General features: G+C 44.0%; 4 protein-coding genes across 35 annotated transcripts; 3 read left to right on the forward strand and 1 right to left on the reverse strand.

Annotated features, from left to right (window-relative positions):
• Positions 1 to 347: 347 nt before the first annotated feature.
• On the forward strand, positions 348 to 1,830 carry otulina (OTU deubiquitinase with linear linkage specificity a). The gene is made up of 3 exons (XM_062479958.1): positions 348 to 582; positions 820 to 941; positions 1,228 to 1,830. Exons 1-3 carry the CDS (start codon positions 469 to 471, stop codon positions 1,649 to 1,651), a joined length of 660 nt encoding a protein of 219 aa, XP_062335942.1. The 5' UTR covers positions 348 to 468; the 3' UTR covers positions 1,652 to 1,830.
• A 209-nt stretch (positions 1,831 to 2,039) lies between these two features.
• Positions 2,040 to 10,013, forward strand: LOC134035103 (uncharacterized). 31 transcript variants are annotated; one of them, XM_062479934.1, is made up of 13 exons: positions 2,040 to 2,478; positions 3,116 to 3,413; positions 3,606 to 4,313; positions 4,438 to 4,635; positions 4,959 to 5,484; positions 5,539 to 5,592; positions 5,650 to 5,957; positions 6,078 to 6,166; positions 6,274 to 6,380; positions 6,971 to 7,108; positions 7,318 to 7,449; positions 8,386 to 8,655; positions 9,128 to 10,013. In XM_062479934.1, the coding sequence occupies exons 2-13, from the start codon at positions 3,262 to 3,264 to the stop codon at positions 9,323 to 9,325; spliced, it is 2,880 nt and encodes a 959-aa protein (XP_062335918.1). In that variant the 5' UTR covers positions 2,040 to 2,478; positions 3,116 to 3,261; the 3' UTR covers positions 9,326 to 10,013. The 31 variants fall into 31 exon arrangements, with proteins under 31 accessions (XP_062335918.1, XP_062335924.1, XP_062335929.1 ...); XM_062479940.1 differs by having other exon boundaries at positions 4,959 to 5,454; positions 5,683 to 5,957; XM_062479945.1 differs by lacking the exon at positions 5,539 to 5,592 and having other exon boundaries at positions 4,959 to 5,394; positions 5,431 to 5,478; positions 5,743 to 5,957.
• A 362-nt stretch (positions 10,014 to 10,375) lies between these two features.
• LOC134035107 (progressive ankylosis protein homolog) lies at positions 10,376 to 19,713 on the reverse strand. The gene is made up of 12 exons (XM_062479954.1): positions 19,195 to 19,713; positions 17,760 to 17,976; positions 17,301 to 17,419; positions 16,667 to 16,750; positions 16,184 to 16,354; positions 15,777 to 15,914; positions 14,580 to 14,672; positions 14,351 to 14,443; positions 12,089 to 12,218; positions 11,805 to 11,928; positions 11,450 to 11,549; positions 10,376 to 11,282 (listed from the first exon to the last, which is right to left on the reverse strand). Exons 1-12 carry the CDS (start codon positions 19,288 to 19,290, stop codon positions 11,160 to 11,162), a joined length of 1,488 nt encoding a protein of 495 aa, XP_062335938.1. The 5' UTR covers positions 19,291 to 19,713; the 3' UTR covers positions 10,376 to 11,159.
• Positions 14,145 to 25,288, forward strand: LOC134035108 (transcriptional regulator Myc-like). 2 transcript variants are annotated; one of them, XM_062479956.1, is made up of 3 exons: positions 14,145 to 14,252; positions 23,263 to 23,922; positions 24,301 to 25,288. In XM_062479956.1, exons 1-3 carry the CDS (start codon positions 14,243 to 14,245, stop codon positions 24,885 to 24,887), a joined length of 1,257 nt encoding a protein of 418 aa, XP_062335940.1. In that variant the 5' UTR covers positions 14,145 to 14,242; the 3' UTR covers positions 24,888 to 25,288. The 2 variants fall into 2 exon arrangements, with proteins under 2 accessions (XP_062335940.1, XP_062335939.1); XM_062479955.1 differs by having other exon boundaries at positions 14,146 to 14,252; positions 24,298 to 25,288.
• Positions 25,289 to 25,842: the final 554 nt, after the last annotated feature.

Here is a 25,842-nt window from a genome sequence, read left to right on the forward strand (position 1 = left end):
AGAGGGCCTCATTAGGTTCCTTTAATGATAATAATTTGCATCGACACTTTGACGCACCTTACTTTTGACTTGTGTCTTAGTATAACAGTAATGTTTCACTTCATTTAAACTGACGCTCAGAGTGAAACATTAAGGACAACATATATCCCGTTCAATATTTGAATTTTTACTGTATGGGTTCAGCGTCCTCTGTCGACAAAAATATGTAATACAACACATCTTATCGTGAATACTTTAATGAGACTGCAGTGCTTCTCCATTGCAGGAGGTGGCAGTGTGTAGCACTTCTTTGCAGTGGTACATTTTAACAATACCAGAAGAAAATAATATCCTGCGCATCATGATGACGTCGACAATAAATTTGGACACGTGAACTGACATCAAAACATTAAACCAAATGCCAGAAGCGTGCCACGAATATAGCTTACTGTCCTAGGACACACAAAGGAAAATAAGTTATTATTTACGATGTCTTGGGTTAAGGCAGTTGGACGCAGTGTTGAAGATGTCTTCGACGAGGATGCGGATGACATTACTTTACAGAACAAAGAATGGAAGTACAACATGGAAAAGCGTGTTAAGGTAAAATGTGATGAAGAAACGTGAAAAGGTGACGAGGACGATGGAAAATTAAAACAGCTCTAAATTTGTATTTGACAATTTTTTCACAGGAAATACATTACAGTGCAGTGTCATGTATTATCATCGTTTAACAAAATCTGGGACAAATGTACTATGCTACTAGATTTTAGATACAATGAAACCAACACAATTATCTAGAAACTGTTTAACAATACTGTTCCATGCTTTTCTGTTCAGGACGGATACAGAGATGGCATGGACGCAGGTAAAGAGGCGTCCCTTCAGCTCGGTTTTAACCTGGGATACAAAGAAGGAGCGGCCAAAACTGTGGCCATTGGGCGTCTGAAAGGAATCCTAAGGTATTTAAGTCAATTTAACCATACATGCAGTTGAACTCCTTTTGGAGGATAAAAAGGTTGGTATCTAAGTTGACGCCAATCCAATGGATTCTGATTTAGCTCCACAAATAACTTGCCCATCCTCATTCCATATTGGCCACAATGATCCATCATATGACTCGTCTCTTTGTGCAGGGCCACATCAATGTAGCCCCTTCTCTACTCTTCATGATGCATGCCTGTGTCACTCAGTTCTCTTTCCTATTGTCTCTCAGCTTGTTGCCTCTTTGTGCCTGTCTCTACACAGTGCTATACAGTGCTGGTGCCAGCTGCAGAGGCCAGACAGCCCCACTCCTGCCTGTGTCACAGACCTTCTCCAGCGGGTTGTGCAGCATGAAGACTCTGTCATCCAGGCAATGGTTAAGGCCCTGGAGAAGCCTCCACCCAGTGTCAGTGACGTCTCCGACTGTATGGAGGACCTAGGGGTGGACCAGGGAGATGCAGGATGCAGGGGAGAGGGGTGTCAAGCTGCCGACTGCTGCAAGAGAGGGGGAGATGTAGACATTGATCTGAAGCCGTCTCAGAAACCCAGTTGTTCAAGCACTACAGACTTCCTCAGTTCAGAGGAGAGTTTAGAACGGCTGGTTCAAAGCTGCATGGAGGTGGTGTCAGAACTCGGGCTGCCAGAGGAACTGGCTCAACACCTGAAACAGCTGAAGAGTGCAGCGTGAACCTTTTCTTGTTAAATATAAACTTGTGGATATTTATTCTTGAAATAATTTGATTCATGTCTGAGATTAGGTTTGTGTACAAGCCTATATTTTAACTTACAGCTTGTTTACTATGGAAACAATTTTACTAGGGAAACAGTGACATATGATAACCTTTTGGAGTGTTTTTGTACAGCAGCCATAGCCAGGCATTAGGTCAGTAGGTTCAATCCTGTTTTAGTGACTGTAATATGCACTTGATTGAAAAATAAAAAATTGTCAATGCATTTAGATTTCGGGAAGACGGGTACATTGTATACGTTTAGACGCATCATCATGGACGACCGACCTTTGCCATTTTTCTTAATGTATACACTGGATAATCTCACATGAAAATTATGAATGACTCAATGCTGCCCCGGAAGTAATGTCACTCAAAATATTATATTATGCATTTATTGTAAACTATAAGCCTTGCTAGTGCGGTGCATGCATGGCTGTTGAATAGGATTAATTTCCATTTTTGCCTCCATTTTGCTCAAGTGTAGCTAATGTTTACGGAGATTTCTATTTTAGAAGCGTTTTGTCATAAGTATCATAGTTACAGTCAGCTAGCTAGCTACTACGGTAGATAGCTTTGTGATGCTGGCTGTTTCGAATGTAGCTAGCTGCGTCCACATGACCAGAGCAAACAAATCTGCCTGACAGCTAGACGTGTGGGTCAGAGTATACAGAATACAAGAAGAACGAGGGCCGCAATGTCAAATTCTCTGAAGTAAAATCCGTCTGTGAAACTTCCTGGAGCCGGTGCGGTTGTCCTCAAGCTAAAACAACGCGTCTTCGTTTAGGTACAGTAATATCAGCTTTATTTACAGTAGCTTGCTTGCTAGCTAGCCTGTTAACATTTTCTACAAGATATGTGAAATATTACTAAGCTAACGCAAATTAAAAACCAAAAACAATTATTTTTGTAAATCAAAGTCTTCCTTCAAACATAGCTACGTAACTGCTCTATTATTTGTTGATTGCACTTCCGTGCATTGGACAGGGTTTCACTAGCCGATTAAATAGGAAATCCATATTATGTATCCAATTATTGTAGACAACATAAGCTACGCTGTAACACAACAGTCCTTAAAATAGCTAGTTTGAGTTGGTGAAGCTTGGACTTTCATTTTAGTAGTGTAGTTGTGCGTGTGTGGACAATTCGGACGCCATTCTCAATTAGCGCACGCGCATTCGGTGTCACAGAGTTATTTATAAGTGAGTAAGGCCTGTTTTGTAGCCTAGACCTATTTGATCGACAAACCTTACTAGCTATACACCCATGTACAAAAATTGGGATCAACAGTTGTGTTCAGAGTTAACCCCCTTTTTAAAAATTCACTGTAGTAGTCAAACCATCTTGTGCTCTCAAGTGCTGCAAAGGGTGTCCTATTTTTCTTAGTTATGACTGTGACTTATAAGCAGTATGTACTTGTTTAGGTGTCATGTCCTTTCTTTGGACCAGCGACCTGGTCAGGGATCCCAGAAATGCTTGTCTGGCCATTCGCCCAGGACTCCTGAAATCTTCAGACTTCCAATAAGCTCTTCTGCTATCCTCACGGGGCAGAAGACTCCACAGCCTTTCAATGGGTAACTGTTGCTGCCGACAGTCCAAACCCTGCAATTCTGAGGAAGAAACTAGTGGTTTGTTAAACAATGCTACTAAGACCACAGTGACACCAGCAGAGTCGGAGGTGGGGGCATGTGTCCAGTACAACAGTTCTGTTAAGCAGTTGAGGTGAGATATCGGTTACTGTAATAACCCTTAAAAAGGGCTCAGACTACTTATCTTTATATCTCAATGATGTTATATTGATTGATTAATTTAAACCAATTAACTGTCAGGAAAAAAAATATACTGTAGATACAAAAGCAAATACAAATGAAAGTTGCCCTTCATAGGCTTATCCTTGTTTTATGTGTTTCTTAGTGAGGACAATGCAAACAACAAGAAGGAAGGAAAGTTGGAGGTGGTAGTGAATGTTCAGAGGCTACAGGGTGCCTCGCCCCGAAAACCCACTGTGGAGGACGTTACGAAGGCTACCAAGAATGGACCTTTACATTCTAAATGTAGCCAGACTAAGTCTCCCTCTCCGCGTCCATGCATTGACAATGCACTCCAAACCATCTCCATCCCCACAGTGCAGGATCGAGACAAAGGTGACGCGGCCACTGTGACCAGCCCTGAGAAAAGTCCATCCGACCCTGCCCTTAAGGAATGTGCTATAGCTACTGAGGGAAAAGTCTCTATCGAGGTCCAGAGTTATGTTCCTTGTGCCCTGGAGGAACCTTCTGCCGTCGTGAAGAACGACATCTCAGAAGCTGCCGCAACTCAGGCTGAGAAGAAATGCCTTGATGCCCCCTGCTCCCCCAAGGCACAGATCCTAACTGAGAACCTCATCGTCCAGGCTGCAGATGCTGGTGCTGATTCAGGAGCAGGACTCGTCCATACTGTAGATGCACCCTCGGAGGAAGGTTTCCATGGCAAGGAGGACGTTCCTGTGAACGACTCTGAGGTTACTCTTAAGGCCTATGAGGAGAGCTCTGTGCCCAGCAAAGGTGATGAGAACTGGGTACAGTCAACCTCCTCTGGAAACATCTCTCGTCCACTCTCACCCTCATCTGGATTTGTCACAGAGTAAGTCAGAGGAATCCAAACCCTAACCCACCCTTGACCATGAAATTACTCAAGTTTCACAATCTGAGGCATGTGCCACTGTATTTGAGCCTTTCACTGTCTTCTTACCCACTGTCTATAATAGCTCTGTGATGAAAGTAGTTAACTCAGAGAAGATGGTCACCACGGCGACGAACACAGATGACACCCCGAGTGACTTGAGCCATGCCAGTCACATGGCCTCTCCTGCACCTGTGGCGACAGGAGCCAAGCAGAGCAGCCTGACTGACAACATCTCTGCTCTGCCTGAGGAGACAGTCGCCAAGAGGCACTCAGGCATTAGGTCAGTAGGTTCAAATGTAAAATATTTTTAATTCATGACCAGGGGTTTTGCCACGGCTGTAGAATGTCATAGTGGTTGTTTGTTACCACAAGGGGGCAGGAAAATACCATTGTACCATAACATTGTAACATGATCTTTTGTTTGAGCATGCGTGTAAGATAGCGTAATGGTTTGTCATAATGTGGCTAAAGTGTATTCATATAGTGAATCATCTAACAAACAGGCGAAGGCAAACAATATCCTTATGAATATTGTGTGGTCTGTCTCATGGGAAGCTAAATTAGTCAAATATAAGCAAAATCCCATTTCTCTTCTCTCTCCAGTCTGAAGTCCTATGAGGAAAAGAAAGTGACCCTCTGTGAGCAGATTGGCTTGACCGAGGTGCCATCCCTGGATGACCTCATAGGGGAAGAGGAGGAAAAAGTAGAGTTGGAGAGGAAGGAGTTTTGTCAGACAAAGGCCATAGCGAAGGAGGGAGAGAGTGATGAGCTTGGCCTGAATGGAGAGATGAAGCAGGGCCTGGACGGAGAGGATAAGCATAAGGTGGAGCAGGGGCTGAAGGTGGAGGTAAAGCAGGGCCTGGAATTGGAGGTAAAGCAGGGCCTGGAGGTGGAGAAGAAGCAGGGCCTGGTGGTGGAGGTAAAGCAGGGCCTGGAGATGGAGGAGAAGCAGGGCCTGGAGATGGAGGAGAAGCAGGGCCTGGAGATGGAGGTGGAGGAGAAGCAGGGCCTGGAGGTGGTGGAGAAGCAGGGCCTGGAGGTGGAGGTGGAGAAGAAGCAGGGCCTGAAGGTGGAGGTGGAGGAAAAGCAGGGCCTGGAGGTGGAGAAGAAGCAGGGCCTGAAGGTGGAGGTGGAGAAGAAGCAGGGCCTGAAGGTGGAGGTGGAGGAAAAGCAGGGCCTGAAGGTGGAGGAGAAGCAGAGCCTGAAGTTGGAGGTGGAAGAGAAGCAGGGACTGGTGGTGGAAGAGGAGATACAGGGCCTGCTGGTGAAGGTCGAGGAGAAGCAGGGACTGGAGGTGGAAGAGGAGATGCAGGGCATGCTGGTAAAGGTGGAGGAGAAGCAGGGCCTGCTGGTGAAGGTGGAGGAGAAGCAGGGCCTGCTGGTGGAGGTGGAGGAGAAGCAGGTTATGGAGGTGGAGGAGAATCAGGGCCTGGAGGTGGATGTGGAGGAGAATCAGGGCTTGGAGGTGGAGGAGAAGCAGGGCCTGGAGGTGGAGGTGAAGCAGGGACTGGAGGGAAAGCAGGGCCCCAGCACGTCTGCTAAGGTCGAGGTGCTTTCTGGGAAGCAGCTGAATGCCTGTGCTGAACAGGACATCGCTAGCAGGTTTGTCCCTTTACAGTGTAAGCCGGTAGTTTAAAAAGTGCATAACATTTACTTTCAAGTCACTGTAGTACTATTTTTTTGTGTAGCAGTTTCTTAAATCCTCCTCCTTTGTCTTCCTAGTGAGGAAGACCTTTATCGAGGGGAGGAAGAGCTTTCTCCAGGGGTCCAGGTCAAACTAGCAACTCAGGAGCCTCTGTTTGAAATAACATGTCAGTATCTGTCAAATTACCTTTCTTTTGCCCCAAATTTACAGCAAAGTTTGTTGGGAGGAATTTCATAGTGTCCATATACTCTTCTGTTGACCTCTGACCCACAGTGCCTAAAGTGGAGGACAGGTGCAGCCTGGCTGCCCCTGTGGACATCCTGTCCTATAGCAAGAGAGAGTGGAAGGGAAACACAGCCAAGAGTATTCTCATTCGAAAGGTAGGTTGAATTGCCTTGGCATGTCCCGGGAGTACAACGGTACTTAGGAATGATTTGCTGGACCTGATGCTAGTTTCCTCCAAGATCACAATGACTCTTATTGAGACACTTGTTGCTCTTGTTAGTTAGTTGTAACTGATTTCAAATTCTTGTACTCGCTGTCAAATATTTTACTGTTGATTGCTTTTCTACAGGTACACTCTTGCACTTTTTGAGGTTCATGTTGTTTAATTGTAACTTGTTTAACTGCATGCTCTTATGGTTCTTCCCTTTGGCACTTATTTGTTTTTTTCACAATGTATGCTCATGTTTCGGCTACCCGCAATGTTTGGGGCTATCTCGTTGTTATGGTCAGTGACCTATGCACTTTTGTAAAGTTCTCTCTTGGAAGTCGCTTTGGATGAAAGCGTCTGCTAAATGAATACATGTAAATGTAATGTACTAATTCTACTTAAATGTTATTAAAACTGTAAATTTGAGCCTAATTTAGAAAACAAATCAATTATTCAAGAGAAGACTGTTTATGAACTGGAAGCTGGCGGAATGGCCAGCCAGAGTTGATGTGGAGGATCTCTCCCCGTGTGCTCTAGGGTTATGCTGAGCTGGCTCAGAGGTTTGAGAGCCTGAGGAGGGTGAGAGGAGATAACTTCTGTGCCCTGAGAGCCACGCTCTTCCAAGTGCTCTCCCTCAGCACCCGACTACCTGCCTGGCTGGAAGACATCTCCATGGTACAGCATAAACCTGCTCACGTCACACATTGCTCACACGTTGCTCCCCAAGGGGATGTTTATTGATGGGTATGTCCTAAGAGATGTGTGTTAATGCGGTTCTTGTGATGTGATGTTGTTTGGAACCAGGAACAGAAAACCAGAATGAAAACAATTATTTACTTGTCAAATACTCAGAAATGCTCAATATAACTTTTTTTTTCACCCAGTTGCCTCAGGAGCTGCAGTCTCGGGGCCGTCTGATTGACCATTGGCTGTTTCCTGTAGAATGCAGGCAAGGGGAGGGGCCAGAGGATGCAGTGCAGCAGCTAAAACGCTACATGGAACTCCTTCAGACCAGGGTACCACAAACACCCATACCGTAACCCTGCTGAATAGTTATGATCACCAAACAATAGTGTATGTGTTGGTTCCCCACAAATCAGGCTATGCTTAATCTAATTTATAGTACAGATTGAATGAGACACCTTATAAAAAAGTAGTGTGTAATACATAAATTATATGTATTATTTTTCGGGGAAGACAATCTGTTTTCAAGAGCCACTGCTAATTAACATTAGGTGCCCCTCAACCATGTTTGGCTGGGATAATTACAGTGCCCTGGTGCTTGATAGCAGGTTGTGAACTTATGTGCTCTACTGTCCTCAAAGATTGCAAGGGATCGCAACATGAGTTCTTGGGTAATATGAATGCCAGACATTTACAGGCTGCTAACAGCTCTTCAGGAATCCTCATACTTACTGAGCTCCTGACTTCAAAGTGTTTGAGTAGATGACTGCTGTAGCCGGGCCTTGGCTGTGAACACACATTAACCAGCTTGTTCCACAAGACCAGTTCCCAAGTAATGAGTTGCAGATTGAATTGTATAACTATGTACACAGGGAATACTGTAGTTTAACCCTTGTGTTATCTTCGGGTCATTCTGACCCATCAGTCATTGTGACCCACCGTCGTATTGCGACATCTTTACCGCATACAAAAACAAAGTGAAGCATTTTCTTTTAACCGTTGGGCTGTCTCAGACCCCCCACATTGCAAATGTTAAAAGAAAATTATTTTTATTTGTTTTTGTATTGGGTAAAATTGGGTAAACACAACGATGGTTCATTATGAACCTTTGGGTCATGTGACCCGAAGGCAGCACGAGGGTTAAAATACTGTACCGGCATTCTAGTGGTGTGTGTGTGCGAGAGAGACACACAGACAGGTTTTCCTCTGGGATGAACTGAAGTAGTTCTTAAATGAAGTTAAGCTTCTGCTGTACTCCACCCCTCCAGTGGCAGTCAGCAGTGAGCTGCTCCAGCCCGGAGGAGCGCCAGCGTCTGTGTGAACGCGTGTTCCAGGGAGGGGAGGAGGAGCTGGGCCTGATGGAGGCCCTGAAGGTCCTGATGCTGGGCAGGGCCCTGGAGCTCCATGCCAGCATGCAGCAGGGACAAGATGTTCCAATCTTCTGCTGGCTGCTGTTCGCACGCGACTCTTCAGACTGCCCTCGGAGCTTCCTCTCCAACCACCTCAGCCAGGTGGGCTTCAGCGGGGGCCTGGAGCAGGTAAACACCTCATCCCTGTAGGAAACACACACACGGCTAACCCGTGGGAAAATCAAACATGGGTTTATTTGTTTACAAGCTGTGCGTACCACCTGCTCGCCTAACCACTGCTTTTCTAATTTGAAAAGGTATTTGAAGGCTGCTATTAAATGTTGGCGTGTTTTTTGTCCCTGGCAGGAAAACACAACAATTACACAGTTTAGCTGCTAGCAATCACACCAGGGTGTGGCTAGGTGTTGTTAGTGTCTGGTTGTGTAGTGTGAAACTTTCTCTCTACCTAAATCCACCCCTGAAGCCCTGCATGTAAACTCTTGTGCCGTACATCCAGTTCTTTGGACTTTACCGCCCATCCATTGTTGATCCTCGGGGCAAGAAGGATTCTGGAACATCTGTCAGATATCTGATGCTGGGAGTGTTGGACCGGATTTAGTCCATTCTAACCCTTAACTTCCCCTCTCGTTGCATCTTACAGGTGGAGATGTTTCTGCTAGGCTACTCTCTACAGTGTACCATACAAGCCTACAGACTGTACATGGCTGACACAGAGGAGTTTGTCACCTATTACCCCGACGACCATAAAGACGACTGGCCAGGAGTGTGCCTGGTCACCGAGGATGACCGTCACTACAACGTCCCTGTGGGAGAAACAGTAGGACTACAGGTCCCATAAGGCCTTGCTGCAAACTGATTGAGGCTCAATGGAAGCTGGGCTTGTGGCTTTGCACAACATAACTGCACTCCTCAGGTTGATTTGAGTGACTCTTTTCCCCATTAAAATTATCCCTTTATTGCCAGAAAGACATGGACTGCATTGTGATCAGTTCTCCATTGTGTTGGATGGGCATGTGACACTCGGCTCTGAGAAGCATTGTGTTTGTGTGTCTTCTTCCTTGGGGTCTTCAGCCAAATCTCATCATGGTTAATTTTTAATGGGTGATTTAGTGTTTACAAGTCTGGACAAAAGCACATGCTGTGTACAGTAATATCAGGTGTTTCAGAGGATGTTTCTCACAAATATTCTCTTTAGTGATGTAATATTATTGAGCGGAGGGCAGAACATGATCATTCATACCATAACAGATTCCTCCTGTTCTGATTGTGTACATTATAAGGAAACACTGGAGTTATTGTGGCACATTTTGTGTACCAATCTATGTCTGTATGTAGAAATGTAATTATTATTTGATTTATTTTAAGTGTGAATCATGTCTTTTAACCCGTATCCAACTATTCCCTGTCCTAGCTAACCTGTAACCATGTGATCAGAGTGGTGACGTATGAGCCTGCTTGGTTTTGAATGGCCCATCACCTTGCTGCCCATAAGTAGATGTGTGTAACATGTTGCCTTTAACCAAGGTGCTCTTGGAGAAAAAAAACAACTTTGTGCCAATGTTGCTGCAAATGTCTCGAAACTGGTTACCAGTCTTCTGATTTGTTGTCAGCCACCAGCTACTGGGCAGAGTCACAGACTAGCTTGGTCTCACTCCATGTTGCCTTAGTAACCAATGCACAATACAGAATGGACATTTAGGATTGGTGGGAGACCATTTCCTTCTTGAGCAAGGAAAGGAATAAAGCGAATATTATTATCCAAGATGCCATGGATTTTCTAATAGTGTCAGATTTTGAAGGAGACAATGGTGATGAATGAGTTGAATAAAAAAACATTTCTAGAAAGACTGGAAAATTTGTTTCTGTGTTATTATAGTAATTATGTTACTACTAATAATAAAGCAATTTATTTGCCAAATAACACCTATACAATATATACAGAACATCAGTCGGATCACACTACTAGTAAAATAGCAGTACTAGGCAAAAAGAGTAGACTTCCAGACTGCATGGATAGAAGACAAGCATAATGATTCAGTAACGCTCAAAATGATAAGGGATTCCTGATCCCTCTCTCTGTAGTTAAATATATATATACTGCATCACTTACAGTATATAAAATACACCTATAATTTCTGTACTCCACTTTTATGTAAAATACAATTGCACCACCCAGCAGGTCCCTTTAAATGTCCAAGAAAGTAACATTGAAAGAAAAAGAGCAACTGGTTTTTAACCTGATAAATAATATAAAATAAAATCTGAAAGAAAACATCAGCATTACAAATTTGCTCCAAAGGAGGACATTCTCCTGAGTCAGTGCACGTTGCATCTGACAGAGGAAATCAAAGTGGGAAACGTCTAAACTACGGAAATCAGTCAAGAAGGAGTGGAAGACATCAGGGAATTGACATCAGACGGCCGCATATGTTCATGGCTTCCTGTACAGCGTGCGTCCTGATGGTTGATAGGCCAGCGTACCGACCTTCAGGAGTCTCTCAAATCTCAGTGGCTAGGGCAGGGACCCTTTCATCGAGCTCTGTGGTCTTTTAAATAGTCTTCTCATAGGTCTATCATGGAGGTAACCCGCCATCCTTCTCTTTATTTGAGTTAGTGTGGAGCTCAGGTCTGCAATTCCCTTTTTGCAACGATGTCTCTTCCTGCTCCTCTTCCTACTCCTGCTCCTCTTCCTCTAGCTCCGCTATGGCCTCCATCTGAGTCCTGGAACGGACCTCGCTCATGGGGGCGGAGTCATCAGCTTCCTCTACCAGCTCATTGGCCATCTCGTTGTTTCTCTAAGGAATAAAGACCAATGACAACCCGTGTTTGAATATGTATATTACAGCATTAATACTTTTTCTTCTAGAGTTCAATTACCTCATTCAAAAAAAAGTGACTGACCTTGAGTTAATGATCCATATATGAATTTAACAAGCACTGCGTTTACTGCGTACGTTCTCACCTGTTTCCTGTAAACATAGCAGGCTGCTATGGCGACCATGGTGGACTCTCCGATGAAACCAGCCAGCAAGGATCCAACGCCAAGAGTGGCCCCGTGAACCCTGCAACACAAACCAGCAGCGTGACAACCCAGATGATTCTAGAGGGCGAGTAGAGACTCAAGTATGGGCTGCCTGGCTAATAGACTGGTAGTGAATAGCTGTGTAATTAAATCGAATTCACGGTATGTATGATGGTGCAGGGGAAGTCTAGCTGGTTTATTTCTGTGACGGAAAAAACCCAGCCAGAGGTGTGTCCAATGAGTTGACAGACTGACAAGACGGTTCCTGTTTCCATGTCTGTGCCTGGTGACTTACCCCATATAAGGCAGCACCACCAGGCTGGTGACGAGGACAATGATGCGGAGCACAGAGCTGGGGGCCAGCACAAAGGTCTTCTTCAGGGTCATGAGCCAACCAGTCAGATGGGCTCTAACGGTCACTACACACACACACACACACACAGACACACACACACAATTAAGAGTGGTAAAGTGTGTTCTTCACAGAGGGATAATACCAATATGGGAAAGCATACTTGCTATTTTACAACAGGACATAGACAATTGCTACACACTCTATGGCAGACCTGTTCTACTCACCTGGCACAGGGAAGAAGGAGAAGATACGGAGAGGAACAACACACAACTCAGCGAAGGCAAAATCCACCCCAATGATATCCACCAGGATCTTCTCTGATATGTGAGGAGTCCAGAACACCACAAAGCAAAGCTAGCCAAACAGAAATGTAAACACAGTGAATTCAGTGAGCCGTGTTGGGCCACACCTCAGAGAAAGGCTGGTCCGCCCGGCAACACAAAAGCGAAAACAACTCGCCTCATTAGAATTTATTAGAGGTCATTAAATTGACGGATTTCAGGTTGAGTGCAGCCTGTTTGAGGTCTGCATGGGTCAGTTGTGCTCATTTCAAAGAGGCAGAGACCAGGGGCGTCGTTAGACCCTTTTTACTGGGGCACGTGACCCAGTATAAATCTGTTGTGCCCCAGTAAAATCTTAAGTTTGAGTTTAAAAAATGTACTTTATTAGTCAGTGCATTCATTTAGATTGATAATACCGGAAAAAATCAACGCAGTATCCAAATCAACGCTTGTAAAATCAAAGCAGTTTAACCGAAAACAAACCGATGCACGCAGAATTCCATGTCAGCGCACTCTTCTAAGCTTGCCAAATAGCCACTGCAGCACACACACAAAAGTCCAGGTGTCGGACTCGGCACACAAGTCAGAATTGATGTAGGCTAAGAAAACATTACAAAACTAAAGAAAGTTTCTAAATGATAGGCCTACCGATCATCTTATTTTGACTAAAACATAAAAACAATATTACATGAAGCTCAAAAAAACAGTATTTGCACTCAAATGAATGCGAAGAAAATGTGTGCACTCGCATTAACTATTGATGTCCCTGCCAAAGCTGATATCAAACTTGCGTCCCTGAACTGTTGTATAGTGGGTTAAGAAAGGGGAGTTTCTATAGCTGAGTAGGGCATTATGCGCAGCACGCTTGAAAAAAAAAAAAGGGATATGAAGAGGGGCCTGTGCCCCAGTAGAGTTTTATGTCTAACAACACCCCTGGCAGAGACCATGATACAGGATATACAGTTAGGATTATAACCTTTCTACTTAAAAATAGCAATCAAGGTTTATAGGCCAAACCAAAAGAACCCAGGACAGTCTAAATGAGGTTAAAAGTGAGGGGGTGAATGACAAAGTTTCCACTGACTCATCTGAGGTGATTTCCCTCTCTTACCATCTGTGTGCCTTTCCTTCAAGAAAGTTTGTGAGACGGGTAAAACATATCTCGAAACCCAATCGCTCTGTAAATCTGATATCAGTTCTGTGGCTATGCTGCCCCCGTTTTTCAATACAACAATACCAGCCTGTAGCCTCTAGCCTTCGCAGGTTTGTCCTGCTGTCTTTCTCTTTCTCTCTAAATGTAACTAGGACAAGTCTTAGCATGAGTGCTGAGGAACTGTTTGCCTCAGTAAGCCAGAGTTCCCTCCAGCCCAGTCCTTGCCAGGCGTACGCCCCACCTTCTTGTTTACAACTGAGGGATTCCACATCTGGTTTGCCATTCTCCTACTCCGCCCTTTAAGGCCCAACCTTTAAGACTTCCTGTAAAAAATGTTTAACAAAGCTTGTTAGGATAACTTTGCCTTTTCTAACACAGAGATTTAAAACGTATCTTTCAACAACAACAAAAAATGGAAGAGAGTGGTGTCTGGGTTTGAGACTTTCTTAATGGTCGTTTTGCAAACCACCCACCATTGTGCTTGCCTCAATTTAAAAAAGGATTGTACACTGGCTATTAAAATGGCTTGGTTTTATATTGGTCTCTCTATATACACCTCTCACTGAGTTGACACCATGACAGAACTTTGTTGGAACTGGTGTCTTTCAGACCAGTCTGACACCACTGTCATGTGTTCCTGCAGGGCATCAGCAGCAGCACTCTAACTATCATACCCATCATACTGTACAACTAATCTGTCCATGCACCACACCGTGACTATATTCTTGTCATTATTCAATAAAAAAAACGTAATAGGTAAGCTTGCTCATCAAATTATCAAATAGATTTAGGGGATGACAGGCGTGTTTCCACAAGAATTTGCTCTCTTGCGGGAGTGTTCCTCGTGACAGGAACTCGGCGACTCATGTCAGTGGAAAGACACAGAAAAACACAGAACCGGCCAGGCATTGGGCCTTCTGAGAAACCTACAGCATGAATTATAAATGCAGAACCGTAAGTGCAACTGAACCAACAGCATTTGACTTAGAATACGGCTCCCAAGAATCCCCAAATAATGGGAAATCTAAAATGTACTTCAAAAAGATCCTTACGGTAAGAGAAAGGGCCAGGCAGCAGAAGGTGAACTTCTTGATATGTGACTTATTGACCGGGGTGTTTGCCATGAGCTTGTTGCTGGGATTGTTCTGTGGGGTATAGAGAGCAGCATTAGTGGTGAGTGATGCCATCAAATACACCCATCACCCAAGGATGTCATTACTGCACTGTACAGCTTCAACTGGGGGGGATCTGGTGACACTCAACTCCTGGTGTTGGGTTTACCTTGTCAAAGGCAGGGTAGACCGCCCGCAGCTCCGTCAGCCAACCGTAAGGCATGTGACCGACAGGATATGTGGCCGTGAGGACCGCCACAGCCTGAATGGGACAAGACACACAGTCACAGGTGCTCACACAGTGGTCGGACATCTAGACAGGCCACAGAAACACATACAAAGAACCAACCGTAAAAAAGAATTAGCCGTGCTCGCAACCTATTGTGTGTTTGTTTTTACGTTCAGAGCTCCCTGTCGCGAGAGTAATGTGTTGGTTGACAGACAAGTGTTGACAGTCCTGTTACAGGAAGAGCAGAAACATGTACAGGAATGTTTTTCAGTCTCTCGGTGCGATCGAGATCTTGTTGAGGCTCACATGGATATGGTGAATCACATTAACCTCTGGCGACTAGGCCTGCTGATGACTTCCAGCGGCTTCTGGTAAACAGCTTTGTACTGCCTCTAGATCAGTCTCTGAATGCATGGCAGATTGTCAGAATTTGGGCATTTCATTTTCAGCACCCGTGAGAGGACAGCTAGCCTGTTGTTTTAGATAGTTGGAAAAGACTGTCTTTTTTTCTCTCTTATACCCCCAATAATTTATCTGACACCCTCACATACGTCTTGTTGAAACATCATGGTTCAAATGAGGACTGTCAGGGAAAAAAAGTGCCCATACAGGAGAATATGGCTTTTAACTAATGATTGACAAACATCCACTAAACCCTTCTCACTACCACCATGTTCATCAAACAACCAAAACAAACATCTGAACTCTGCCGCCGAAAGAGCCACAGTGTGTCCCCGCTGCCCTGGTACACTAAGAGGGAGAGGGGGGCAGGGCACAGGAAACTGGGCAGATGGTAGCGGGTAAGGTATTGGGCTGGGGAGGTGTCGGAGAAATTTAGAATGTAACTTTATATTCTGAAAATACTGGTGCTTAGTATTGCGAAAGAAGGCCCGAGGGACAGGTATAGGGTTCAGTCTGCGGGGTTCAGTCTGCGGGGTTCAGTCTGCGGGGTTCACTCTGCGGGGTTCACTCTGCGGGGTTCACTCTGCGGGGTTCACTCTGCGGGGTTCACTCTGCGGGGTTCACTCTGCGGGGTTCGGTCTGCGGGGTTCGGTCTGCGGGGTTCGGTCTGCGGGGTTCGGTCTGCGGGGTTCAGTCTGCAGGGTTCAGTCTGCAGGGTTCAGTTTGCAGCCTCACCTCTGTGGCCGCCCCGTCTCTGCCCTTCAGGTCTCGGGACACAAAGAGGTTGACGATGGGTCTGCTGATGCGCTGGGTGGCCAGAATGAGGGCCAGGGGCCACCAGAAACTCAGCATCTTTCTAATGGTGGCATCACCCTGTAGGGGGCACAGCAGTAAAACAATAGTTAAATAGATGGACAAGACATAATGATGTATGATACATATATGACACAGTATCACATAGTAGCAGCTGTACATTTCTGATGATTGGTTTACAGTGATTGTAAACGTGTCTGCAAAACATTATTTTGACAGTGTGTTAGAACAAGTTGTGAATTGTAGCAGTGTTTTCATGTCTACAGACAACAAAGAAGAATGTTTTGATTGCATAATCAGAGCCTAGGCTCAGCAGGAGAGGAGCATACCCCCACATCCAGTCCGCTGGAGTCTGGAATGTTATCGTGGACATTACAATAGTAGCCCAGACCCACGATGGTGAAGCGCACCAGAGCCCCCATATACAGGGACAGGATTGGGATTAGGAGGGGCTCCACACACTCCAGGTTGCTGTGGAGCAGGATGGCCACAAAGACAATCTGCCAGAAGACACAGACAAACAGACAGATACAGTTAGTCACTCTTGACTCATGACCTTCAGTCCTTCCATATAAGGGACTGTGGCAATCTCTACAGCGAGCATTGCCTTGTGATTTTGGTGTTGTTATGGTTTTAAAATCTGCAAGTCAACTGCAACATAATGCTGCCAAAGCAGATATTCTAGAAAACAAGTGCAAGTTCAGAAGTGTGTTTTCAATATGTTCTCAGTCAAATGAGTGTGCATCCTCTGTATACACCTATACATCTCCACTGCACATGCTTCCAACAAATGAAGCAGTGAGCTCTCATACCTGGGCTACCACATCAGAGATGGATGCTGAGCCAACTATGACGCTGTACTTGTGCTTAAGAAGGATTCCCGCATGTATCCATGCCTGAAGGGACACAAAAACACACACAAAAAAAAACATACAGACAAATACAGATTACAGTACGCGGTGTACCCACTGTTTCATTGCTGCAAACAAAACACGGATATAAGGCTTATCTGTTCTTCATTTTGTAGCTGAAGTGTTTCGGACTTCTGTACAGTAAGGACTGTGTTATTTAACAGAATAGATTATAAACTAGATTTGCATATGGATCGTACATATTTATGGTTAAAAATGTATGCCAATCTTGATTCCATGTTGCCAACTTTGACACTATTACAAATAGGCAACCTTTGGACCTTAAAGTAATAACAACATTAACTCAGTGGCTACAGAACAATACGTTGTCTCTGAACAGGACTTGCAGGTCTGTTTGCATTGTGCAATTTGTGACGTATCCACTTCCCCTGTATATAGCGAGCAGCAGAGGATTATTAAAAAGAATTCTAGGTCAGCTGTTTTTAAGCTTCTCTCTCTGTTCCTCTGACATGATTAGATCTCTGACAGACGCAGCGCTGAGTCGTGAAGGGGCAGGGTGAAGCCGTTCACTCACCATGGCGTCTAACAAGGGGAAGGCAGCCAGATAAAGGAAGGCCTTCCTTGTCTTGTTGCCCACCGAGTCATCCACATGGTGGAGCTTGTTGATAATGTAGTACCCCAGGTCTGTGTGGGCTGAAGACAGGAAAAAGGGGAGGGAGAGGACACAGAAATGTTTACATGTGTGAACAAGACTACAAGTCAAAATCTAACAAAATACAGTCTCCTACAATACATGGTAGAACTTGTGCGGATTCACTATCTCTGATCCTCAATGAGACGACTTATTTACACACTAAGAAACAGGCCAACAGATGATATATCTAGACCTATGCTTTTAGGCCTATGAATAACAAACTCAATATAAACAACACAAAACTGGATCTACCGCCTTCCTCGTCCACACGTCACATAGTTCAGTTAAGACATCAATCAGTTGAAACTACAGTACACACATACCACCCCCCTCACTCACCTATAAGGACGTGGAGGATGAAAGCAATGACGCCTGCAGTCACCATACAGAGCACAGCCTTGCGCCGGTCCCTCTTGCTGTTGACAAACACCAGGCCTACGTTCTTGAAGTCGCTCATGGGCCCCGTGAAGAACTTCATTAGGGAGTACGCCAGCCCGTAGCTGGCAAGCATCTCAACTGCATCCTCTTTGACTGTGGCTATGCCCCTGTTTAGGGCCTGTGAATGACAGACAGAGGGATGTGACCTACACTTGGCTAGCACAGTAAGCCTAAAAACCTATTTTGATTGATCCTCCACTATTGTAAATAAGCGATTGTAGAATTTTGTACAAAAATATCCTGTAGTTTACAACCAGTATTATAGTATACATATGCAATTTAGGGGCAGACATTGACGATAAAATGACTGGAGTGGGAATAGATTCTTGGAGCAAGAGGACTTATAAACTAATGACTGCGTGCTTGCGGTGATGAGAAACCTCCTAAATTAATCATGGCCGAGAAAGAAATTATTCTCGTTTAGTTTTGACTTCTTAGCATCCACAGCTGTCATTTTCCATAGAAGGGAGCTTGTGCTATTTATACCAGCTCAACCCGCCATTCCCATTCGCCATTCCATTACGTAAGAATAATCCTAACCTCTCCGAGCCTCACACAGTGCCTTCTACTTTGACTCTTACTGTTCCCCGGATAAGAATAGAAGCTGGCTGGGGTGGAGTGTGTCAACTGAGACCTGCCAATACAGGCCTGTGTGTTCGCCCCGAACAATGTCAATTCTATGAATGCCCCCCAAAAGTACACCGCCCAAAACCAATGGTTGGATACTGATCTACCACTACAAAACGTCCGTTAACCCCATGTTCAAAACATATTCCCCTCCCCCAGTCAAAAACTGAGCCCTTTAGTGTAGTGGCAGGATGCTGAAGGTGGATACTGGTTGTGTAGGCTCAGCGGGTTGCTAATTGCCATATGACATTACTTCACCAGATCAGTTGGCTCCCAGTACTCGGTTAATCAATATTTATCTTGATATCCAACTGTCATTGCGCCACCCATTGCATTTCAAAGAATCGCCTAGAAAACGGTTAACTTGAACATCAAATGTTAAATGTACTATTTGCTAACATAACAAAGTCGACAGTGCTGTAATAACATAGGCTGCTCTGTCACCGTCCATAGGAAAAATACAGAAGGATTTCTTCCTTGGCACCTGGGGTAAATTTATCAACAAGCAACACTGCGCACAGAGAATCAGTTTGCTAAATGTGTGTGACTACCGCACTAAAAATCATAGGCCTTTTTCCTTAGTGAGCTTGCCTGTGCGGTTTGTTAAAGGCAAAGTGTATTTTTAGCTTCATAAGCAGAGCTAGCTAGCACGCTTACTTGGCGTGTCCCTTACCAAAACATTAGGATATTTGGCTGCAGAAAAACGTACCTGTTCTCCGAGGTCGATGGCTACATTGGTAATAGCCAAAGGCACCAGAAAGCGGATGAGAGGCCAGTAAGGACTGAGAGATGGAAATTCCATCATTATATAGCCGGGGTGCCAGAACGAGGGGCATCTGCCGCTGTCTTGATGTTTGGAAGGTTAATTTACCTAAGATGGAAGAACAAATCCCCAGTCCTCACGAAATTAATGCAAATTCAACTGACGATTACAAGAACAACACGCTTGAAGCAGATGTTCAGCGCAAAACACCGCGAAGAGCAGATATAAAGGAGGCGAAGGTCACCAGAAATGTTCGATGATCGCATTTTTAATGCTCGTCATGAGAGGAGAAAATGACAACGTACTGCGCATTGAGAAAACTCCAAAAGGCTAGTAAACTGTATCGGTTCAAAACAACATGTGCGTGTTTTGCCATATTTTGTGACTAGAGACTCTGATGCATTGCTCATCCGCGAGACATCTCATCTTGCTCGCCCTTCCCTTCCCGACCGACAAGACCACACGTGGGTCGGTACGTTAGAGACTGCCTTCCCTCACCCGTTCATTGACGTCACTAACTCTAAATTTGGTCATTTCAAATTGTAGGCCGAAAGCTTAATTGAATGTTTAATTGAACATTTTGTCTGATCAATGGTCTTACAAACTGCCACAGTTTTCTAACAAATAATCCACATTTGTTTGATATTTCTTATATAGACAGTACCAGTCAAAAGTTTGGACACATTTTCTCGTGGGAAATATCAGAAGTCTGGTAAATGTTTTCGCTAAAATGTCACTAAATAGGCTTTAAGTTGAATGTTATATGGGTTTAGAGTCCTTTTGATAATCATGTCTACATGTTTGGGTGGCCTGCTCCAGTGTTCCCATGTTGGGAACTATAGTATTTGGTGTTATATCAGTAGGCAAGTAGACTCTTTTTGCTGACCCAAACCCGTGGTTACAACCAGATTTGCAACAGGACATTTTAAGCCCACTCTCAGTTAGCGAGGGAAAATATGGCACCGGGGTCCATACCTTTTTCTACTTTGGGTGTGGTCACTGAAAGGATGATGAGATCATCCCTTGAGATCTGGGCAATCATATCAGTGGGAGGTCTCTTCAACCTTTTGGGGCTTCTTGTGACCTTGATCCCCACATAAAACACTGCTTTAACTGTTCAGGATGAATTAAATCATGTTATAGTGGTAACCAGTAATAATCATTGCTTTTTGAGGAACAGTTGATTTGTGACACACCACTGACACCTTGTGGTTGTCAAATGAAAAGACAGAAACAGAACCCTATTCGGTTGGTGTGCGTGTTTAGCTGTGCATAGAATTGTGAATTTCTTGGTCCTCATGAGTTTTTATATCTTGGGTGTTTATGGTTAGAATTTGTAAGTGTTAGGGTTAGAATCACAGGAGTTAGATATAGATTTAGGGTTAGGAGCTAGGGTTTGGAGCTAGGGTTAGGTTTACGGTTCAGGTTACGTTTTGGGGTACAGGTTTTGGGTAAGGGTTAAGGAAAACCGAAATTTGAATGGGACGGAGTTGTGAGGCCCCATAAGACTAGCAATATAACCTTGTGAGTGTGTTTAGTTCAAAATGAAGAACACAGAAACATATCATGTGCTGCTTTTATTTGTTTCACTCTCCAGGAACATACTGTAAACCAGCCTTTCTGAACCCTGGTCCTCAGGGACTTTTTCCTGCTCCCATACACCTGATTCAAATGAATGGGTCGTTATCAAGCTCAACAGAAGACTGATAACAACCCATTCATTTGAATGAAGTGTGTTGGAAAAAATAAACATCAAAGCTGCAGGGCATTGGGTCCCAGAGGACCATGGTTGAGAAATGTTGCACTAAACCTCAATATTGGGCACCAGGCCTGTAGCCTACAATGAAGCAAGTTCAAAATGCGCATGATTTATTTTCGTTAGCTGGCTTCACCAAACCTAACAACTGCAATCCCGCGTTAATCAAATTGTTAAATCACCCCAGTGTTCCCAATCTAGCTATGAACGCGTTAACATAAAATGGACGATGTTTGCTCCATATGACAAATCGCAAACAAGTCTTCCAGAGCCGCACATTTTACACAAGAGGAGCAATATAGGCTGCGACGTGTTGATATGTTATCTCCAACATAAGGGTTAGGTGGGCAGGCAGCATTAGTTACCATGGCGATCTATCCTGGTAAAAAGTGAACCACCGTCGTGACATGTAAAACTCAGGGTTAAACCCTTACCTCGCCAAGCCTGACTGACAGTAGGCATCATCCTCACCAAATACAATAACGGTCCTTGTCCACTTTTGCATTCTCACATGTTGATCGCCATTACACACCACCAGATGGCACCCTACACCCACTAACTACATGCGTGTGTAATGCTTCGGCTGTCATGTTTACAGTGGAATCTCTGCCTGCATGATCATTCCCAAGTAACATACAACTAGACTAGCAACACTGCAGCAGAGGGTGTGAGTTGTGGCATTGCATAGGGGGCTATATTCATATCTAATGATACCGTTTTACAACGGAGACTTTCCATAGGCCTATAGTAAATTTGTTTAGACCGGTGATGAATTTGTAAAGCATGATCCAAAATCCCTGAGAAAATTGTATTTTACTCCGCTACTGCCTATTTCATTAACTGCCAATTGGAATCACCTGCAGAAGCCTGTGCACGCGCGCAGTGACATGATCTTGCTGATGTGCTTGGTGCATGCATGTAAGTGCAAAAGATGAAACCTTGGGCACTGTTTATCCTAGGAAAATTGTCTGACGTGAGTGAGACCAAATGCATTATATTATACAAAGATTTGTCGACCTCCTACTAACTTTATCTTCAAATCTAATTTGGGTAAGCTCATTCAACAGGCTTGGTTTGGGGTACACTAATGTGTTTCCCTTTTTTTTGTTGGGGGGGGGGGATATAATGCGATTTTGTTCGACTCAAATTAGTAGATAAAGAATAATGGTTACCTTTGGTTTTTAAAAGATTGCAGTTGTAAAGATTTTTAAATCACAGTGCAAATAGGCCTATGTTATCTTTGGTTTGTGAAACCAGGCCGCTGCTACTATAACTACTGTTACTACAAGTTCTACAATAACACTGGTTCAAAATACAGCTCATTTTCCCTGTCTGGTACTTTACTTAGTGTCGTCAATGTAATTCCGTTTCTTTGAAACCCCTCCCACTTTTTGTCCTTCCACAACACATAGATCCAATTTAATATTGTCCCATGATCGCATTAATACGTTTACGTTAGTTTCTTTATATTTGTATCCATAATATACCACTATATTTATGATCATAATAAATACAATTATGTTATCGTGCATTGACTTAATATAGCGTATTTGGTGTTTGGCGGGAAAGGTTGGCGGAGGGATACATGACGTACCAAGAGCACAACAACCTTTTTATTGAACCCCGCGGAATACTCAGCTGTGATTCACATGCAGCAAATGACAGCGTACACATCGCTCTACGTCGCGAACAAAGTCTGTGCGCTTCATTCATGCTCTTCAGTCAGACCGTCACTCCAATAGCGAATCAAGGTTTCACTACCTCGCATGCTGGAAAGGATTAATGTTCTTATCGAAACGGAATACTTCTGTCATTCAATTTTTTGGACTGATTTTACTTTGTCTGCGTAAGCTGCTCCACATTGTTGTCAAACATAAGGTAAGGTGTTTCTCAAGCTTACGAATTAGGCTCATCTGCTACCACAGATTCCGGCAGTATTTTTTTTCTTAGTTATTAATGCATTATAAAACGGCTTATTATATATTAGCGTGTGAATCTTCACTTTCTGCTGCGTTTTGCTATCAAGTTAGCAAAATATCATGCGCACAACAATCTGCTTGCTGTTGCAGTTCTGTTCTATTCCTATGCATGATCTGCACGTGAACAGTAGCCTATGTGTTTTGGGCTTGGCTGTTGAGATGCTAGCTTAGGTGTGCATGCTGTCAGACAGTTAATCAGCTGTCAATTGCATGCATGCAACCTGGTGTACCTTAATAAATTGTTGACATATTCACCTTATTGTTCCCCTCAACATTTAGCTACGGATATAACAGCCAACACCATGCCGCTGAATTCAAATTTGGAGAGTAAAAACTACGACTATGACTACGATTCTCTTCAACCGTATTTTTATTATGACAACGAAGATGAGGATTTCTATCACCAGCAACTTCAGCCACCGGCTCCGAGCGAGGACATCTGGAAGAAATTTGAATTGTTGCCCACCCCTCCCCTCTCCCCGAGTCGTCGACCGTCTCTGTCAAGTCTTTTTCCCTCCACTGCAGATCAACTTGAAATGGTGACCGAGTTTCTCGGGGACGATGTAGTAAATCAGAGCTTCATATGTGATGCCGACTATTCCCAAACCTTTCTCAAGTCCATTATCATTCAGGACTGTATGTGGAGCGGTTTCTCAGCCGCAGCCAAGTTGGAGAAAGTCGTATCCGAGAGACTCGCATCTCTTCATGCTGCAAGGAAGGAATCAGCTGTTGACCACGGTGCAGAGTGCACGGGGCGGTTGAACGTCAATTACTTGCAAGATCTCAACACCTCCGCATCAGAATGCATCGATCCCTCAGTAGTCTTCCCCTACCCAATAACTGAAATTCCTAAACCAAGCAAGATGACACCCTCCACGGACCTGGCTCTGGACACCCCGCCTAACAGTGGTAGCAGCAGCAGCAGTGGAAGTGAATCAGGTATGTAACTGTCATTTGTAATGCTTTCGTTTTAAGTCATTCACCAGTACTCTATGTACTCTGTTTATAAGCATGGAACACTGTAAAAAATAAAAAAAATCTCCCAGAGCGTTCATTTTTATATACAAATAAATCTTATAAAAAATATTGTCATGCAAGAGTTTGTCAGTTAGTTTCATAACCTCCACCACCCTTGCTGCACCCCAGACTAGACTGCTATGCTTGTAGTTTGAAGGAAAGGGCTGCTATGTGCAAATCAGCTGATGTGGAAGGAGGGGCCGTAGAGTGGAATGCAGTTTTTTTTCTTCTAACATGTGCATAGTCTATAGCATGGATTTGAGAAGGGATGATTAACAGATTGTTTTCTTGTTTCAGAAGAGGATGAAGGGGATGATGAGGAGGATGAGGAAGACGAGGAAGAAATAGATGTGGTGACAGTAGAGAAGAGGCATTGGGTGAGGCGGTGTGACTCGTCTGGCAGCCCCGCGTCAGAGAGCAGGCACCACAGTCCTTTGGTGCTGAAGAGGTGCCATGTCTCCACCCACCAGCACAACTACGCAGCCCATCCCTCCACCCGACAGGAGCAGCCTGCTGTCAAGAGACTGAGGCTGGAGAATAACAATAACAGCAGTAGCAGAGTCCTCAAACAGATCAGCAGCAACCGCAAGTGCTCCAGCCCCCGGACGTCCGACACGGAGGACTACGACAAGAGAAGGACTCACAATGTGCTGGAACGCCAGCGGAGGAACGAGCTCAAGCTGAGCTTCTTCGCTTTACGGGACGAGATCCCCGAGGTGGCAAACAATGAGAAGGCGGCCAAGGTGGTGATCCTGAAGAAGGCCACAGAGTGCATCTACAGCATGCAGACGGAGGAGCAGAAGTTGCTGTCTCAGAAGGAGCAACTGAGAAGGAAAAGTGAACATTTGAAACAGAAACTCGCACAGTTGCAGAGTTCTCATGTTTAAGCCTGTGTCGTGTTTAAAAAGACTTTCTTCGCCCTTCACGTTTTTTATGCAAGTTCAGACTTTGTGTAGAGTTGATATTGCATGCAAATGCAAAAAGATTAAGTTGTTTTGAAATCTTGTCTGATTTCAATGTTAAAACTGCCTCAATTGAAGTTGTGGGTGGATACATATTTAAAGTTTATTTTTATTAATAAAATATAAAAAAGTGGGTAACTGGTTGAATACCCAACATAAAATATAATTTTTTATGTTTTGTATATAATTACTTAATATTTCCTAAGAAATGTATTTTTGGATCACTTGTCTGGAAGTTCAGACACTGTTGTTTTCAGTGTATTGTTTTCCATATTATGTTCTTAGATTATTCTAAAATATAAATGCGTTTCTTTTTGAAAACTTGACTCTGAGTCTCTCTACAAAAATCATGTTTAATACATTACACCTGTACATGTGTATCGTGCATGCTTTTTTAAATCACATAATACTACAACTAGTCTCACTTTAGGGCACTTACAACCTTGTCAACAGCCACCAGTAGCACTAGTTTCTTGTGATAGCTAATCTCTGCATCCTCTGCCTGGTCCAGTGGAAGGAAAACCAGGTAAGAAGAAGAAAGAAAGCGTTGAAGATCTACATATATTTGCACATATTCTTTGTAATGTTTAATACATTCATAAAGTGTTACTTCTTAACTGAATCTGACACTCAGCAGATAGTATACATCTGCTAAATGTAATACCAATTGATTTTCCTGTGATAACTCATTTATACAATGCAGAGCGCATACTGTAAAATCAAAATATCATGAGATGATTATCCCATAAAAGATCAGTTCAAATGGACTTGATTACCATATAACTTGACCTCATGAAAGTCAGTTTCCAGGCGTGACCACATTTACAGTGCTTGTGGTCCTTCATCCCATGGTTATGAAAGTGTTTTGGAGTAAAGCTGC

The sequence above is a fragment of the Osmerus eperlanus genome, chromosome 15 (assembly GCF_963692335.1).
Source record: "Osmerus eperlanus chromosome 15, fOsmEpe2.1, whole genome shotgun sequence".
Taxonomy (NCBI): Eukaryota; Metazoa; Chordata; class Actinopteri; order Osmeriformes; family Osmeridae; genus Osmerus; species Osmerus eperlanus.

What these genes read in the sequence shown, in the direction of transcription:
- otulina (XM_062479958.1), top strand. Translation starts at nt 469, where the DNA reads ATGTCTTGGGTTAAGGCAGTTGGACGCAGTGTTGAAGATGTCTTCGAC. An exon ending in ACATGGAAAAGCGTGTTAAG is followed by an intron (nt 583 to 819) that starts GTAAAATGTGAT and finishes TTTTCTGTTCAG; the next exon opens with GACGGATACAGAGATGGCAT. An exon ending in CGTCTGAAAGGAATCCTAAG is followed by an intron (nt 942 to 1,227) that starts GTATTTAAGTCA and finishes GTCTCTACACAG; the next exon opens with TGCTATACAGTGCTGGTGCC.
- LOC134035103 (XM_062479921.1), top strand. Translation starts at nt 3,262, where the DNA reads ATGGGTAACTGTTGCTGCCGACAGTCCAAACCCTGCAATTCTGAGGAA. An exon ending in AGTTCTGTTAAGCAGTTGAG is followed by an intron (nt 3,414 to 3,605) that starts GTGAGATATCGG and finishes TGTGTTTCTTAG; the next exon opens with TGAGGACAATGCAAACAACA. An exon ending in GAACAGGACATCGCTAGCAG is followed by an intron (nt 5,958 to 6,077) that starts GTTTGTCCCTTT and finishes TTGTCTTCCTAG; the next exon opens with TGAGGAAGACCTTTATCGAG.
- LOC134035108 (XM_062479955.1), top strand. An exon ending in CAGCAGTGGAAGTGAATCAG is followed by an intron (nt 23,923 to 24,297) that starts GTATGTAACTGT and finishes TTCTTGTTTCAG; the next exon opens with AAGAGGATGAAGGGGATGAT.
- LOC134035107 (XM_062479954.1), bottom strand. Translation starts at nt 19,290, where the DNA reads ATGATGGAATTTCCATCTCTCAGTCCTTACTGGCCTCTCATCCGCTTT. An exon ending in TCTCTGATGTGGTAGCCCAG is followed by an intron (nt 16,355 to 16,666) that starts GTATGAGAGCTC and finishes GTCTTCTGGCAG; the next exon opens with ATTGTCTTTGTGGCCATCCT. An exon ending in GCCTGGCCCTTTCTCTTACC is followed by an intron (nt 12,219 to 14,350) that starts GTAAGGATCTTT and finishes CTGTTTGGCTAG; the next exon opens with CTTTGCTTTGTGGTGTTCTG.